The 18,948-nt window shown below is 37.5% G+C and overlaps 2 protein-coding genes across 5 annotated transcripts in view; one reads left to right on the top strand and one right to left on the bottom strand.

Moving 5' to 3' along the window:
• Window positions 1-18,948, top strand: part of SKIC3 (SKI3 subunit of superkiller complex) — a 162,110-nt gene that overhangs the window by 55,634 nt on the left and 87,528 nt on the right. The window contains exon 3 of one of the 3 annotated variants that reach the window (XM_082375060.1): window positions 18,337-18,476. The exons of 1 other annotated variant lie outside the window; for it this stretch is intronic. The gene's annotated coding sequence lies outside the window, so the exon portion shown is untranslated. Of the gene's footprint in view, window positions 1-17,433; window positions 18,477-18,948 lie in introns of those variants that run through there. One more of the 3 variants, XM_082375062.1, reaches the window with a different exon arrangement.
• Window positions 1-18,948, bottom strand: part of ARSK (arylsulfatase family member K) — a gene marked incomplete at its 5' end in the record, with an annotated part of 44,680 nt that overhangs the window by 23,538 nt on the left and 2,194 nt on the right. For both annotated transcript variants that reach the window (XM_082377339.1, XM_082377340.1), the window contains 2 exons: window positions 7,687-7,846; window positions 14,052-14,181. In XM_082377339.1, the coding sequence (XP_082233465.1) occupies window positions 7,687-7,846; window positions 14,052-14,181 (290 nt within the window). The remainder of the gene's footprint in view (window positions 1-7,686; window positions 7,847-14,051; window positions 14,182-18,948) is intronic.

The following is an 18,948-nucleotide window of genomic DNA, read 5'->3' as shown; positions in this document are numbered from 1 at the left end:
TTAGTAATTAACCAAATAGTCACTGCATTGAATATGTTACCATGTCCACAGCCCTTGCCGAAGAGGTGACCCAGATGACCACACTGTGTAGGATTTAACTCTTCTCCTATCCTGTCCACTGGCCAGGGGTGGGCACCCGACCTAAGGACCAGATCCTTGGGTCCTTAACCTGGTCAGTGATTATGATGGAGTCTGGGATGAAATATGTGTTGGGCCTATCATCCTTGTTTACAGAATTTGAATTTGGAAAGGAAAAACAGGTAACTGGCAATTACCTAGAATGCAGCTATGAGGTAGAGAAAGTCACTAAAAGAAGATGGAGCGTGAGTCAAAAAGCGTCATGCAGGTCAAAGTTCTAGTTGGAAATGATGTAGCTGAGAAAAGACCCAGAGAGGAGACAAACAAGTCATAAATTATGTTAATGACAGAGAACCAGGATAAAGTTCTCCTAACTCCTGCAAGTGAGGTCCTTAAAGTTGTATTAGAATCAGAATTATTGGGCTTCCCTGCTGGGGCAGTGGCTGGGAATCCACCTGCCAATGCAGGGGACATGGGTTCGAACCCTGGTCCGGGAAGATCCCACATGCCGCAGAGCAACTAGGTTCGCGAGCCACAACTACTGAGCCTGCGCTCTAGAGCCCGCGAGCCACAACTACTGAAGCCCGTGCTCCGCAACAAGAGAAGCCACTGCAGTGAGAGGCCCGTGCACCGCAACAAAGAGTAGCCCCCGCTCGCTGCAATTACAGAAAGCCCACTCACAGCAACAAAGACCCAACACAGCCAAAAATAAATAAAATAATAAAAAAAATAAAAAAATAAAAGAATCAGAATTATTCCCAGTTCCATCTCCTGAGATTAGTATAAGTACAGCCTCTGTTCTTAGACAGATAATCCAAATTCCTTTTCACTGCATAATTAATCTTTTGATAAATCTGAAAATTGTTCCTTTACCTGCTAATAGATATTAAGTATTCAATGTATGTTCCTGAATGTATGACTTTACCAAGCCTAGGAAGATACATAGTGACTTTTGGGAAATATTTTATCTTAAACCTAATGCAGTGCCTAGTAGGTAGTAAGAGCCTAATAATGATAGATATCATTATTCTCTAGGTCACTTTGATCAAAGAAATTCATTTAAACTGGTTAACTTTCATGGTAATGGGGGTATGAATGACATGTGTGAATTATTTAAAATCTCTTAGGTAACTAAAACTTGGCAAGTTAGCTCAGTGAGTTACTGGACATGGTGCAACTAAGACAGCCAAGTTGTGGATATGACATGTTTTCCAAACCACTTACCCTTGGTGGGGGAAGCGGGGAGAGGAGGCAGAATTTCCCTTTGTGCCTTTTTTTTTTTTTTAATCTTTATTGGAGTATAATTGCTTCACAATACTGTGTTAGTTTCTGTTGCACGACAAAGTGAAACAGCTATATGCATACACATGTCCCCATATCCCCTCCCTCTTGAGCCTCCCTCCCATCCTCCCTATCCCACCCCTCTAGGTCATCGCAAAGCACCAAGTGGATCTCCCTGTGCTATGCTGCTGCTTCCCACCAGCCAACTATTTTACATTTGGTAGTGTATATATGTCGATGCTACTCTCACTCTGCCCCAGCTTCCCCCTCCCACCCCACATCCTCAAGTCCATTCTCTATGTCTACCTCTTTATTCCTGCTCTGCAACTAGGTTCATCAGTACTATTTTTTTTTTTTTTTTTAGATTCCATATATATGTGTTAGCATACGGTATTTGTTTTTCTCTTGCTGACTTACTTCACTCTGTATGACAGACTCTAGGTCCATCCACCTCACTACAAATAACTCAATTTCGTTTCTTTTTATGGCTGAGTAATATTCCATTGTATATATGTGCCAGATCTTCCTTATCCATTCATCTGTCGATGGACATTTAGGTTGGTTCCATGTCCTGGCTATTGTAAATAGTGCTGCAATGCTTTGTGTGGGTTTTAATGAGAGGGGAAATGCCATTGCCCACTACAGAAGCTGAAGCATGAGTGTTAAGCCCTCTCCCTATGACCTCAGGCAGCTGGGGAGTAGGCTACTGACCTAGGCTTGCCCATTTGATACTTAGGTCCTGGGATTCTGAATCTTGAGGGAATGACACAAAGACATAGGATCATCTGGAGATGAATGAGGCCGCAGTGCCACCAGCAGCAGTGTCCTGGCCAGCCTGTTTCTATAGCATAACTTTAGTGTGCTCTCAGACCTGGAGCCTTACTCCATTCCTGTTTTCTGAATGTAGGTCTCCAGCCTTGTTGACTCTATGAGTTATCTAAGGTGTTTTTGTTTTTGTGTTTTTCATTTCTTGCTCAGCACTCAGTAGAGTGTAACCCGGTAACCCAGGATCTTAGTGGGTAGTTTCTAACACTAATACTACCTTAGAAATCTTGTCATTTTGGTTAAAGGTATGGTAAAGTGTCGGCACAAAACTATCATTCAAAAAAGGCAAAAAAGTTCATAGTTTTATGCTTTTATGTGGATCAGTATCTTTATCTTTGCATCTACCAAAAAATATATCCAAAACTGCTAAAAAAAAAACCCAATTCATAGAAACAACAGTCAAGCTAAAAATAGAAATAGGTGCTAAACTTTGGGGGATCCAGCAACTTTGTGTAGATATTCTGAGACAGTTTTGCTGTCATAATCCTCCACTTCTTCTGATGCTTGATACCTACAGGTAACTTCACAACACTATCACAAAATAGGATCGACATTTTCTCTAGTGCAAAAGGTACTTTTAAGAGTCTGTAAGAGGTGTCAGGGGAAGGATTTGGACTTACAAAGGCATACTTTCAGAGCTTGAAAAGACTGGATTCTAACAGGAGCTTTCGTATACAAAAAAGAAAGTACTGGGTATAACAATGAGAATTCTGAGGAAAAAACATTTTAGTCAAATGAGGCTATAAATGATCTCAGACTAAAACATACATTACAGGAATTTCAGTTTGAAGATTGTTTTTGCAAGTAAAGAGTTTATCAAATCTAAAATGCTATTAATGTAAAATGTACTTTTTTGAAAAATATACACTATTAAGAAAAAATATTGCCAAGAAGACTATAACAGAATTTTGTGATTGTCAATTTTAAGAGGCATTACAATTACAGAGATGTTAAATTGTGAAAAAAAAATGTGCACCTTAGAATAGATAAAATATAGTACTTTACAGCCTTTTCTCCCACCCCTTGAAAAAAAAATCTGGATGTGTTTGCTTCCTCCTTTAAACAGAACTCACTATATTTTTCCCTATACTGTAATTTTTCTAGACTTTTTTTTTTTTTTATTTTTGGCTGTGTTGGGTCTTCGTTTCTGTGCGAGGGCTTTCTCTAGTTGTGGCGAGCAGGGGCCACTCTTCTTCGCGGTGCGCGGGCCTCTCACTATCGCGGCCACTCTTGTTGCGGAGCACAGGCTCCAGACGCGCAGGCTCAGCAATTGTGGCTCACGGGCCCAGTTGCTCCGCGGCATGTGGGATCTTCCCAGACCAGGGCTCGAACCCATGTCCCCTGCATTGGCAGGCAGATTCTCAACCACTGCGCCACCAGGGAAGCCCTAGACTTTTTTTTAAACCTCCTCTTTTGAACCATAAGTCATTTTAGCTAGGTCACATCTGGCTAATGCTAATGTTAAATTAAATTAAAAAGTGAAATCTCCACATTATTAGATATCTTTAGGCTCTTCTCAAAGTAGATTTGAATAAACTTCCACGAATGGCTAGCAGTGGCAAGAGGAGGAGATACACTTCATCATGGGCAGCTAAACATAGTACCTTAAACTTTAGTAATTGAATGGAAAAAAAATCCAAGAATTGTAGACTCAGAGCTATCACTGGCGTTTCAAGAAATTGATGTAGGAGTTATGGTAGACAGCATTCTGAAGATAGCCCCAGTGGCTGCTTCAGCCAAGAATTTGCTAATCATCAGAAACAAGGGTTCTGGAATAATAAAAATAAAACAAAAACAACAGCAGGCTTTTTCACTCTCAGAAGTCATTCTGAGAATGTACTCAGAATAATGCAAGCTGTTTTAGATACTGAATTTCATTAAAAATAATAAGGTATGTATGTGTGGGGTTCTAAAAAAGCTTCTAAAATGACCAAAGGAATGGATGTCTTTCTCCATTACAAGGAAAAGAATAAAATAAACTCCTCCTTAGTACGGAGAAAACTGATCCAAAGGCACGCATGGTCTTAGATTATAAAATAATAGTAGATATGGATGAGATAAACACAGACTTATTCATTAGGCTGCAGAACTGGAAGGGACCCCACGGTTGCTGTTCTAGCTCTGTTGCTCCCTCTTGGTCACTTTGGTTCTAGTTAGGAAGCCTGTGCTTCTGGTCTGGAGGCCAAGGGGACAAGAAGAGTGGTAAGAGCAGCCCATGATTTGCTGCCCTTTGCTGCTTGCCAAGAAGCTCAAGCTTAAGAGTTTGCCACAGCAATTCTCTCATTTTGGAAGCAGGCTTTTATTTTTCATTTCTTTCAGAGAATTAAATATTGCCTGCTGTGACGGGGCTTCAGAAAAACATTAAGCTAAACGAATTGAGAACATTTATGACTATAATAGTAGTAAGATGAAATGACAGGGGATTTGATTTTAGGTTTTAAACTTTTATCTAGGAAAGATAAGACAGCAGCTTGCTAAAATTCGCTCCTGATGTCATTAGAATGTAAGTTCCATGAGGCTAGAGATTTTTGTGTTTTGATCACTACTGTATTCCCATCATCTAAAAATAGTGTTTGGTACACTGTAGGTGGCTCAATAAGTATTTTCTGAATGGGTGTTCCATACATATGATTTTACCTTTGTAACTTTAGTAAGGATCATCTTGGTCTTAGTATTTTAAGGAATGTTACTTAATGTTTATCTTCTTTAATGTCCTGACCTTAGAAATCTAGTTTTTAAAATGTCTATAAAAAATCAATTACCTCCTAATTCTACACACTTCCAAATTAACATTTTCTTTGATTTTGTTGATTCTAAAAAAACTGACATACTAGTGTTAAGTGGATCTGATCCCTTAGAATATGGGAGAGTAAACTTAAGATTCAAAATGTCGGCAATGACTTTCAGTGTGACAGTCCTAGGGCCATGCTGATGAGTATAAAGTTTTCAGCTTGAGATCATGGTGTCTCAACCTCTGCATTACTGACATTTTCAGCTTGATAATTCTTTGTTTGGGGAAGGGGGTGCTGTCCTGTGCATTGTGGATTGTTTAGCAGCAACCCTGGCCTCTACCGTCTAGATGGCAGCAGTATTCCCCCTGTGGTGTCAACCAAAAATGTCTCCAGACACTGTCAAAAGTCTTGTGGGGGTCAAAATTGCCCTTGATAGAGAACCACTGTTTGAGATATTGGAGATATGATGACAAAAGTTTTACCCCATAGGGAAAATGATCAAAACACCATATGGATTAAGTACACGTTTCCTTTCAATTGCTAAGAAGATACAGCAAATTTGAACCTAATCAGACCTATTATGAGCACAATACCTATAATGTGAGGGGGTAGATGAATATCAGGACTTTATAAACCACATAACTGTACTCCACTGAAGTCAGAGAACTGCAGAAAGGAAGAATCTTTAGAGTCATCTAGAGTAAGCTCATTTGATGAAACTGGGATCCTGAGTAGATAAATAACTTGCCCTGGTCTTATAGTTGTTAGTAAGTGGCATTTTTAAAAAAAATAAATTTATTTTTATTTATTTATTATTTTTGGCTGTGTTGGGTCTTCGTTGCTGTGGGCGGGCTTTCTCTAGTTGCAGCGAGTGGGGGCTACTCTTTGTTGTGGTGCGCAGGCTTATTGCGGTGGCTTCTCTTGTTGTGGAGCACAGGCTCTAGAGTGTGCGGGCTTCAGTAGATGTGGCACGTGGGCTCAATAGTTGTGGCTCGTGGGCTCTAGAGCACAGGCTCAGTAGTTGTGGCTCTAGGGCTTAGTTGCTCCACAGCATGTGGGATCTTCCTGGATGAGGGCTTGAACCCATGTCCCCTGCATTGGCAGGCGGATTCTTAACCACTGCACCACCAGGGAAGCCGGTAAGTGGCATCTTAATGAGTAGTACCACCAGCACTTGTTTAACAGTTGTCTGGAAGAAACAAGCATGTAGCCCTTAAAGTTCCCAGTCTGGTGTAGTATAGTATATATGGAAAGGGACACACAGCTGGACTAGTGTCCTTAAACTGGTAAAAGAAGAAAGCATCACTTGATGTTGAAAAAAATACAGATGGAGAATTGTAGTAGTAAACTAAAGGGACTTGTAATTCTGGCTGAAAATATAAACAGGTTCAAAAATGGCTAATTTCAGTGGTAAAGGTAGCTCAAAGTTATAAAAACGTGTTTTGAGAGTCAGTCTATCAAAAACATTGAATGCATCTATTTGATATTGAGAGACCTTTTTTTTTTTTCTGAGACCCATCTTTAAACTTGCACAGAAAAATCTGAAAGATAACGTGCTGTAATTCATATAACCTTTGCAGACATGCTATTAACAGCAGCCTTGACCTATCTGTCAGTCAAATGACTATGTGGGTACATATAGCACTAATACAAATAGTCTTGATAGCTTATTTAAGCTTCCTAAGCTCAGGTGAGACAGTAAGTAAAGTGAAAATATGCTACAGCAATTATTATACTGAAAACCATCTTTGATTTCTCAAATATCAATGTTTAAGTGGCTCTTTTCCTTTTAACCCAGGTGAGATAGAATATCAATGTTTATCAAATAATGTTATAACTTTTTATTCCATTCATTCATTCATTAAACAAATATTTAATTGTGTACCTACAATGTACAGGCACTACGTTGGAAGTGGGAATAAAGTAGTGAGAAAGAGAAACAGGGTCTGTGCCCTCCAAGAATTATTATCCCACTGAGGAATAAAACTCAGATCATATTTTAACCATCTCACACAGAGAGTGATAGTGATATGGAATACAAGGCATTCAACCTTAGATTCTTTTTATTATTGGACTGACTGAGAAAACAAAGAAAGAAAACAATTTCAAATAGGATAATATGAATAGTTGTATCTTACTTTGGATTAGCCTTACTTTCCAAAAAAGTAGAAGGATTTTAAAGAGAAACTGGTGAAACTTTGTGAAATGAGCACATATTATTTCATTTAATGCTCACAACAAAGAAATTAAACTTCAGTTAGCTTAGATAATATTCCCAAGATTATACTTCAAGTTAGTAGTAAACAGAGAAACTAGGATACAAAAGTAGGCAATCTGATTCTAGATCTCTACTCTTATCCCCTATGCTTAGTTGCCTAATTTTTGAGGACTGAGTAAAATGAAAGAAAAAAAAGTTACAATAGAATAAATTTGGGGAGAACTGAAAAAAGCAAGTAGCAAGAAGATTATGGTCTTCAGAACAAATTGTAGAGTGAGTAATAAAGTAGCCATTGTATAACTAAATCAAAATAAATCATGGACTAAACAATTTTATAGACCTTTAATGTTTAAGAAAAATAAAATTACTAGCATATAATTTCAATATTTTAAGAAGATTAAAGAAAGCTAAAGATTTAGCCTAATTAACACAATCTAGGGATTAAGAGATTTACATTCACCTTTGTGGAGAAATAAAAGAAGTCAAAAAGGGTACATGTATGTATTATAGCAGTGGGCTGCCTGTTAGAATCATTTTTATTTTATTTTTTACCTGATGGAGTGATGTCCTGAAGTATAGTCCAGTTTTCCAAATTTTTGTGTTCGGTAGCCATGCTTCTCCATGACATCCATCCATGTTGTATAATTTGGATCTAACCCCTTAAAGTTATTCCAAGATTCTGTTAAGTGAGTGAAGAGGCCACTCCACATTGCTGGGGGAAAAAAATGGGATCAGTGTAAAGAAAGCTTAACAATTCGTTTTAATGATTAAGACAATTATACCAAGAGAAAAGAGACTGACTACTAGTTTAGAGCTTGTGCTCTGCAACAAGATATATCTGCATTAAGTGTTTTACCTAACATTTTTGATTGTTACCTCGTTTTATCAAGGGGACAACTGAAATGAATTACTATTTCCATTTTACAGGTGAGTCTCTAAGGCTTGCAGCAGTGGTCCCCAACCTTTTTGGCAACAGGGACCAGTTTCATGGAAGACAATTTTTCCACAGACTGTGGAGGGGGGATGGTTTCGGGATGATTCAAATGCATTACATTTATTGTGCACTTTGTTTCTACTATTACATTGTAATATATAATGAAATAATTATACAACTCACCATAATGCAGAATCAGTGGGAACCCTGAGCTTGTTTTCACTTGCCATTCACTGATAGGGTTTTGATATGTCTTCAAGCAATGGATTTATTATGGTCTCTGTGCAGTCAAACCTCCCTGCTAATGATAATCTGCATTTGCAGCCGCTCCCCAGCACTAGCATCACCACCTCAGCTCCACCTCAGATCATCAGGCATTGGATTCTCATAAGGAGCGTGCAACCTAGATCCCTCTCATTCGCAGTTTATAGTAGGGTTTGTGCTCCTATGAGAATCTAATGCTGCCACTGATCTGACAGGAGGCAGAGCTCAGGTGGTAATGCGAGCGATGGGGAGTGGATGTAAATACAGATGAAGCTTCGCTTGCTCGTCCACCACTCACCTGCTGTGCAGCCCAATTCCTAACAGGCCACGGACCGGTACTGGTCTGTGGCCCGGGGGTTGGGGACCCCTGGCTTACAGGTTAAGTTGTTTAAGGTAAATAAATGGAATTAAATATAAAGCTTGCCTGACTTGAGTCATAAAAATAATCACTAAGTATTTGTTGGTTAATTTTCCAAGTTGGTCAAATGAAGTACAGATCTCATTTCCCAAAAATCCTCAAGGCTTTTCCCTATTTCTTGTCTATATACTGGCTTGCCACAAAAAACTTATGTGTACTATGTCTTTTCTCTCATTTTCTACAGCTATCATTGTTTAGTCAATAAATTTTTTTTTTCAAATATTAACAGACCTAAAGGGAGAAATAGATAGCAATACAATAATACTAGGGGACTTCAACAGCAGATAGGTCTTCCAGACAGAAAACCAATAAGGAAACACTGGACTTAACCTACATGTTAGAACAGATGGAATTAAGATTTTAAGTACATTCCATCCAAAAGCAAAAGAAAGTACATTCTTCTCAAGTGCACATGGAACATTCTCCAGGAAGATCATATATTAGGACACAAAACAAGTCTTCATAAATTTAAAAAGACTGAAGTCATATCAAGCATCTTTTCTGACCACAATGATATGAAACTAGAATCAGTTATAAGAAGAAAACTGGAAAATTGACAAATATATGGAGTTTAAACAACATGCTCCTGAACAACCAATGGGCCAAAGAAGAAATCAAAAGAGAAGTCAAAAAATATCTTGAGACAAATGAAAATAGAAATACAACATAGCAAAACAAATGGCATGCAGAAAAAGCAGTTCTAAGAGGGAAGTTCACAACTTTATGTGCCTACATTATAAAAAAGAAATAGCTCAAATAAACAACCTAACTTTATATCTCAAGGATCTAGGAAAAGAAGAACAAACTAAGCCCAAAGTTAGTAGAAGAAAGGAAATAACAAAGATCAGAGTGGAAATAAATAGAGACTAAAAAGACAATAGAAAAGATCAATAAAACTAAGAGTTGTTGGGGCTTCCCTTGTGGTAAAGAATCAGCCTTACAATGCAGGGGATGCGGTTTTGATACCTGGTCAGGGAACTAAGATCCCACATGCTGTGGGGCAACTAAGCCCATGCACCACAACTACTGAGCTTGTGCACCTCAATGAGAGAGCCTGCATGCCGCAAACTATAGAGCCCATGCACCCTGGACCCCGCACGCCACAACCAGAGAGAGAAAATCCTGCACACCACAACTAGAGAGAAGCCCGTGTGCCATGACAAAGAGCTCGTGCCACAATGAAAGATCCCAAACGCCTCCAATGAAGACACCACATGCCACAACTAAGATGCAGCCAAACAAACAAACAAACAAAAAAACTAAGAGTTGTTTTTTCTTAAATAAAATGGACAAATCCTTAGCTAGACTTTCCAAGAAAAAAACAAGGGGACTGAAATAAAATTAGGAATTAAAGAGGAGATATTACAACTGATACCACAGAAAGACAAAGGATCGTAAGAGACTAACTACCATGAACAATTATACCAACAAATTGGAAGAATTGGATACGTTCCTAGAAATGTAAAACCTACCAAGATTGAATCATGAAGAAATAGAAAAGCTGAACAGACCAATTATGAGTAAGGAGATTGAATTGGTAATCAAAAACCTCCCAATGAAGAAATGTCCAGGACCAGATGGCTTCACTGGTGCATTCTATCAAACATTTAAAGCAGAATTAAAACTAATCCTTCTGGGGCTTCCCTGGTGGTGCAGTGGTTAAGAATCCGCCTGCCAATGCAGGGGACGCGGGTTCGATCCCTGGTCCAGGAAGATCCCACATGCTGCGGAGCAACTAAGCCTGTGCGCCACAACTACTGAGCCTGCGCTCTAGAGCCCACGAGCCACAACTACTGAAGCCTGCGCGCCTAGAGCCCGTGTCCTCAACAAGAGAAGCCACCACAATGAGAAGCCTGTGCACCTCAACGAAGAGTAGCCCCCGCTGGACGCAACTAGAGAAAGCCCACGTGCAGCAATGAAGACCCAACACAGCCAAAAATAAATAAATTAAATAAATAAAAAAAAAAAAGAATAAGCCGATGAGGTACATTTAAAAAAAAAACAAAAACAAAAAAACAATCCTTCTCAAACTCTTCCAGAAAAGAGAAGATGAGGAAACATTTCCAAACTCATGAGGCCAGCAATACCATGATAGCAAAACAAGACAAGGACACTACAAGAAAAGGAAATTATAGGCCAAGATCTCTGATGAACATAGATGCAAAAATTCTCAACAGAATATTAGCAAACCTAATTTAACAATACTTTGAAAGAATCGTACATCATTATCAATTGGGATTTACTCCAGGAAGGCAAAGATGGTTCAACATCTGCAAATCAATCAATGTGATATACTACATTAGCAAAATGAGGGATAAAAAAAAATATGATCATCTCAATAGATGCAGAAAAAGCCTTTGACAAATTTCAGCATTCATTCACGTGGGATGAATTGAGAGATTAGGATTGACATACATACACTACCATGTGTAAAGTAGATAGCTAGTGGGAACATGCTGTATAGCACAGGGAGCTCAGTTCAGTGCTCTGTGATGATGTAGATGGGTGGGATGGGGGAGGAGTGGGAGGGAGGTCCAAGAGGGAGGGGATATATGTATACATATAGCTGATTCACTTCCTTGTACAGCAGAAACTAACACAACATTGTAAAGCAACTATACTCCAATCAAAAAAAAACCTCTTGACAAACTGGGTATAGAAGGAATATATAGAAGCCCACAGCTAACATCATATTCAATGGTAAAAAGCTAAAAGTTTTTCCTCTAAGATCAGGAATGAGACAAGGGTGCCCACTCTCAGCACTCTTATTCAACACAGTTCTAGAAATCCTAGCCTGAGCAGTTAAGCAAGAAAAAGAAATAAAAGACATCCAAATCAGAAAAGAATAAGTAAAATTGTCCCTATTTGCAGAAACATGATATTATATATAGAAAACCATAAAGACTTTATCAAAAAACTGTTAGAACTAATCAATACGTTCATTAAAGTTGCAGGATATAAAATCAATATGCAAAAATCAGTTGCATTTCTATATACTAATGATGAACTATCAGAAAAAAATTACCCAAAAAATCCATTTACAATTGTATAAAAAAGAATAAATATTCTTTTACTAACTTAATACTAACAAATAAATTTAACCAAGGAGATGAAAGATCTGTACACTAAAAACTTTAAGACACTGATGACAGAAACTGAAGAAGATACAAGTAAATGAAAAAATAGAAAGCAAAGATGAGGAACTAGTCAGTAGCAAATGTGTGATTACTTATGTGTACTAACCTAGATTGCTGATTGAGACTAAATGAAATTTTTAGTGAAGAGATGTTGCATCTTAGTGTATTTGCTGTGTCTTGTCTGATTTATCACCTTGTCTACCTGTGTGCCTTTATAATTCAGTATAAGCATCCCTTCAGTACTTTAGCCTCCTCTGCTTTGTGCAGATAGAGTGTGGAGTCTTTCTTTATGTTATCTCATTCCATTTGCTCAATAAAGAATAAAAAATTAACAGAACTTCATACCTGCTTTCATTAATTGTTATAATTATTTCCTTGAAAGTCTGTTTCAGATTCTAAAAACCTGGTGATCAGGCAGATAGTAGGTCCTTACTGATTGTGGGTTGACTATGGCATTTATCATGTGTTCAGCAGTTATGTTGCTGTTGGGGACACAAGTGTTAATAAGGCCCCAGTGTTTGGAGCTTAGCTTTGGTAGTTACCTCATTGTTCGTTTTTTGGGAGGTAGCATTATGGCTATATATTGGGGACAGATTGCCAGAAGTGTTATGTGGATGCACATAAGCCTAATCTGACTGGTTCAACTCATGGAAATGTTCTTATTTTCTCTAGAATATGGAGTATACCTTAAACTAATACAGTGTTATATGTCAATTACATCTCAGTAAAACTGGAAAGAAATCCCTTTCCTTTTCCCTTTTCTGTGTACACACATGGCAGGGTTGAATCCTTTTCTCATCTAACAAAATGCTTTCTTTTTGAGTAGTGGAATGGGGCATTACCCGGCTTTGAATCTCAATGATGCTAGTTACTGAGTGACCTTTGATAAGTTATTTAACCTTTCAGTACTTTAGTTTTCATCTGCAAAATGGGGATAATAACAATATCTACTTTGTGAAAATGTGGGGAATTATATAAATTAAGGCATGTAAGGCAGTTATATCGCCAGGCACATAGTAAGAATGCAATAAATGTTAGTTTTTATCACTATTATTCCTTCTCTTTGTTCAAACTCTCCAAAATATACTTCTTCCAGGAAAAGCATCACCTAACATTTTTGTAGAGTTCATTGAGCACTTTTTAAAATCCGTTATCTCATTTGATGCTGGGAACAACCCTGTGAGGGACACAGCACATACAACATTCTGTAGATAAAGAAACTGAGGGACTTGCTTGACGTGGTCCATTGAGGATTGGAATCCAGACATCACCCCACCCTGGTCCATTGCTCATTCCACTTGCTCAATAAAGAATAAAAAAATTAACAAACGTGTTTTTAATATACCTGGTCCTTCATCATTGAAATATCATTTATAATAGAGTTTAGGTTTCCTTTAATCACTGGTGATTATATAGTTGATGGTGCTGAAAATGTAGGTGAAAGAACTTGTGACTCAAATCACAGAGAATATGATGTCAGGAACTTATGGACAAAAGAAAATTGTTGGGTGCTATTTATGAGTTCCAAAGCAAACAATCATAAATTAGAGGAGAAAGAAAACAACTCTATCAGACAATAGAATTTATAAAAATGTCAATTTTCCCCGATTTTTCAGTTAGTCATGGCTTAATATCACTGTTATTTTGCCATTAAAACTATGCTTATTTGTTAAATTACTATAATAAAAGTGAACAATTAGATTTGGTATAGAAGTGAATTGAAACTGAAGAGAAAAAATATGTAATCTGAAATAATACAGAAAAATCCAGATATATCTGAAAAATTCTAACTACTTTGTGGTATACTTTGAAGTCTCCTCCCAACTCCCTATCTCTTACTAAAAAATTTCCTTGGAAATAGAACTTTTCAAGGAAATATGAGCATTTCCTAATTTGCCTGGATAGTCAAAAGATTTTTTGTCACCAATCCTAAGGGAAATGAAACAATAATACTTGAACTAAATACCAATTTAGGTGATAAAATTCCTATTCTTAAAAAACCCCAATACCCAATACATACCTTAAAACACACATCACATATATTAAAATTTTTTTATTAGATGCCAAATATGACTTACTGTCCTATTTTGGGGTATAATTTTTTAAATTGTGAAAACATTTTCAGTGTGGGACCACTTCCAGTAATATTAAAGCATGCTCATACCTGCGCGCGATGGGCAGCAGATTGGAGAGTTTGTGTAGGCATTCAGAAAGGAAGTGCCATGTTCTTTCATGAAGTTGATAAAAGGAAGTTTCACTACCTGACTTCCTGGATAAAATGTTAGCCTTCCATCCTGGAATAAAGAAATTTAATTACCATTGATTACATCACAAAAGAAAATAATTTCCTTTAATTTTAACCATAAAATTCACAAGTAGCAAAAGACTTCAATATGATCCTAAGAATCCTCAAAAGATAAAAACAGGTAGAGAAACTGTTATCATTCTCTGGTTCATAATATTGAGAATTCAATGTGGTGTGACATTTGGATCCATTTGAATATAGTAAATAAATTAAAGGAACTTCTGGAAAGTTTCTTTTTGGGGGATGATGGACTGAGTGAACCAATGTTTACTGAATATTTAGTATGTGCCAGGCACTGTGAAAGATCTGCAGATAAAATGGTGAATAAAAACAGAGTCCCTGGCCTCATGAAGCTTACAGTCTAGTAGGGGAGGCAAAAAACATACTCGGAAATAAACTAAGAATTACAAGTTACTGTGATATGTGCTTTGAGAAAAGCCTAAGATACAGAATAACAAGGGAGACCTACTTTGATACAGGGAAGGCTTCTCTGGGAAGTGAGACCTAAAGAATGAGAAGGATCAGCCATTCAAATAACTTAAGGGACATGTAAAGTTAGAGATACCTGCAGGACTTAAGTGGAGATAACAACTAAGCAGCTAGAGAAATGAGCCTGAAGATTGGAAGAGAGGTTTGGGTTGGAGATACGCATTTTGGAATCGAATTGGGAATTGAAGAACTCTTCTTGATAAAGAGCAAAAAGAGAAAAAAGGATGTTCCAGTCCTGTAGTTATATCTATTGTATGTTTTCAATGTAATTGTAAATAAACAGGTTAAAAGTGAACCAATCCAGGGGCTTCCCTGGTGGCGCAGTGGTTAAGAATCCACCTGCCAATGCAGTGGACACGGGTTCGAGCCCTGGTCTGGGAAGATCCCACATGCCGCGGGGCAACTGGGCCCGTGAGCCACAACTACTGAGCCTGTGCGTCTGGAGCCTGTGCTCCGCAACAAGAGAGGCCGCGACAGTGAGAGGCCCGCACACCGCGATGAAGAGTGGCCCCCGCTTGCCGCAACTAGAGAAAGCCCTCGCACAGAAATGAAGACCCAACACAGCCAAAAATAAAAATAAAAATAAATAAATTAAAAAAAAAAAGATTACTGCCTAAAATATATAAGGCACTCCACAAATATTCAGTGAATTAAATGAAACGAGTCTTTAATTCAGAGCTGTTCAATTTACAAAAGGCAAATTTAATATGTTCAAAATTCAACAGTGTATTTTTGCAAAGCTTAATAAACCTGGATTAAGTACATCAGTGGAAAGATTTGTATTTGATTAGGTTCTTAGAAAATATTTAAATTATGCTACACACATTCTCAACGTCAAAAGCATACCAATACTCTAAACAAAGATCAAAATTACTATATTATTAGAGAAAATATTAAACATTTCTAGAAGTTTTGGTGTTTTTAACTTCATGTAGTTTTTACACACTAGCAAATACTTTAAAAAACAGACTAAAACTGGTACCACTGCTCATGGTATCAATGGGAGGTGGTCCACATAATAACTAATTCTGAACTGTAATGAATCTTAACATGGTTAGCTGATAAAAACACAGAGAAAGTTAAGTTTTCCATAGTGTGGTACTGTGGTTCACAATGGATAGTCAGTCAAAGGTCAAACTATAGTTCTATCACATTTAGTTGGGAGAGAAAATCTTACAGAATGGCTTTCAGAATAACTTCCATAATTTAATAATAGCCCATTTCAATTTTCTCAAGGTCATTCCTACAGTTCAAAGAAATACAGTACTCTAACAGTGGGCATTTAAAAAAGAAAAAGAGGCCCACTAATTGGCTTTCTGCATAAAAGTGACAAAAGTGATACCAATTGCCTTCATTTCTGAATTTTGCTTTTATTCTGGACTCTCATGGGTCCAGGCATTTTCCCCCTTGGGATGGATGAGCTTTTTGTGTACATGTGATTTTGTGATCTGGATTGCTCCTTCTAGAACCATAACTTGGTTCTCAGTTCCTCATCATTCTGGGCCAGGGAAAACCAGTGAAGTTTAGATTTCAAAACATCATTCTAATGAAAGAATGTAACAGTAACTTTATCTGTCTAGATGTATTATCAAGCAAGACTGTTAAAAAGCATTCTTTTCAGATCTGTTCACCAGACTGAATGAGATCCTCACTAGACTCTGGTATACAGTCCTGTGCCCACCTCCCACTCCTGAAACCTCACCCAAACTAAAAACAGTGCAGGTGCAGGGGTGGAAGGAGGGAGGCAGAGAGGATGCTTGTGCCCTTTAAGACCCAGGCAGAGGTGCTTATTTTCTCTTTTTAAAAAAAGGGTTTAAGATGTAATTCACACATCATAAAACCCATTTAATTTGTACAATTCAATGGTTTTTAGTCTATTCAGAGTTGTGCAACCATCACCACAATCGACTTTAGAACATTTCCATCATGTATTCCTTGTATCCCTTAGCCATCACCCGCTAATCCTCCCATTTTCCCAAACCCTAAGTAATTGCTGACCTGTCTCTACTTTCTGTCTCTGTAGATTTGCTTTCTCTGGACAAATGGAATCATACAATATGTGGCCCTTTGTGAGTAGCTTCTTTCTCTTAGTGTAACAATTTCTAGGTTCATCCACACTGCAGCATGTTATCAGTACTGCATTTATTTTTTTATTGTTGAATAATATTACTAAATTTTATTTATCCATTTACCAGCTGATGTATATTTGGGTTGTTTTCAATTTTTGGCAGTATTAACATTCATGTACAAGTTTTTGTGTGGACATATGTTTTTATTTCTCTTGGATATATACCTCAAAGTGGATTGCTGGATCATATGGTAACTCATGTTTAGCATTTTAGGAATTGCTAAACTGTTTTCCAAAGTGGCTGCACCATTTACATTCCCACCAGTAGCGTATGAGGGTTGCAATTCTCCCATATTCTCATGACTCTAGTTATTGTCTCCTTTTATTTTTCTTAATAAATTTATTTATTTTTGGCTGCGTTGGGTTTTCGTTGCTGAGCTTGGGCTTTCTCTAGTTGCAGCGAGTGGGGGCTACTCTTCGTTGTGGTGCGTGGGCTTCTCATTGTGGTGGCTTCTCTTGTTGTGGAGCATGGGCTCTAGGTGCACAGGCTTCGGTAGTTGTGGCTCGTGGGCTCTAGAGCGCAGGCTCAGTAGTTGTGGCGCACAGGCTTAGTTGCTCTGGCCATGTGGGATCTTCCCAGACCAGGGCTCTAACCCGTGTCCCCTGCATTGGCAGGTGGACTCTTAACCACTGCGCCACCAGGTAAGCCCTATTGTCTCTTTTTGATTATAGTCATCTTAGTGGGTGTGAATTGGTGTCTCATTGTGGTTTTGATTTGCATTTCCCTAATGACTAATGATGTTGACTATCTTTTCATGTGCTTATTGACCATTTGCATATCTTCTTTGGAGAACTGTCTTTTCAGATCCTTTGCCCATTTTTTAATTGCCTAATCCAAAGTCACAAAGATTTGCCCCTATGTTTTCTTCTAAGGGTTTTATGATTTTAGCTTTTATGTTTCATTCATCAATTCATTTTGAGTTACTTTTTGAAAATGGTGTGAAGCATTTTGCATGTGGATAGTCAGTTTTCCCAGCATTATCTGTTGAAAAGACTATTCTTTCCCCATTAAATGGTCTTTGCACCCTTACTGAAAAACCAACTGACTATAAACCTGAGAGTTTATTTCTCTACTTTCAATTCTATTCTATTGATTTATATGTCTATCTATTGTTATGCCAGTAACACACTATCTTGATTACTGTAGTTTATGGTAAGTTCTGAAAGTAGAAAGTTTAAGTCCTCCAATTTTGTTCTTGGGTATTCTGGGTCCCTTGAATATCCATATGAATTTTAAGATGGGTTTCTCTGTTTCTGCAAAAACGTCATAGGGATTTTTATAGAGATTGCATTGAGTCTGTAGATCAATTTGGTGATTATTACTATATTAACAATATTAAATCCGATTTCATAAACATAACATGTTTATATAGGTGTTCTTTAATTTCTTTCAACAATGTTTTGTAGTTTTTCAGAGTATAAGAATTGAACTTCTTTGGTTAGATTTAATCCTAAGTATTTCATTTTTTGGATGCTATTTTATTTTTACTTTTAAAAAATATTTATTTATTTATTTGGCTGCGCCAGGTCTTAGTTGCAGCATGTGGGATCCTTGTTGCCGCATGCAGGATCTTTAGTTGCAGCATGTGGGATCTAGTTCCCTGACCAGGGATTGAACCCGGGCCCCCTGCATTGGGAGCGCGGAGTCTTAGCCACTGGACCACCAGGTAAGTCCCTGGATGCTATTTTAAATAGAATTGTTTTCTTAATTTTACTTTCAGTTTGTTCATCAATCAAGTGTATAAAAATACAACTGATTTTTGTATACTGATCTTACATCCTACAGCCTTGCTAGACTATCTTATTAGTTCTAAAAGTTTTGTAGTAGATTCCCTAGGATTTTCTTTATACAAGATTATGTTAGGTGCAAATAGAGATACTTTTAATTTTTCCTTTCCAATCTAGATGACTTTTATTTCATTTTCTTGTCTAATTACCTGTCTAGAACCTCCAGCTTAATTGCAATAAACATAGTGAGAACAGATAGCCTTGTATTGTTCCTGATCTTTGGAAGAAAACATTGTCTTTTACAGTTAAGTATAACATTAGCTGTGGATTTTTTGCAGATGTTCTTTTTTTTAAAAAATAAATTTTATTTATTTATTTATTTATGGCTGTGTTGGGTCTTTGTTGCTACAC

The sequence above is a fragment of the Balaenoptera borealis genome, assembly GCF_965194805.1.
Source record: "Balaenoptera borealis genome assembly, chromosome: 2".
In the NCBI taxonomy this organism is placed as follows: domain Eukaryota; kingdom Metazoa; phylum Chordata; class Mammalia; order Artiodactyla; family Balaenopteridae; genus Balaenoptera; species Balaenoptera borealis.
This window is presented reverse-complemented; position numbering and strand designations above follow the sequence as displayed.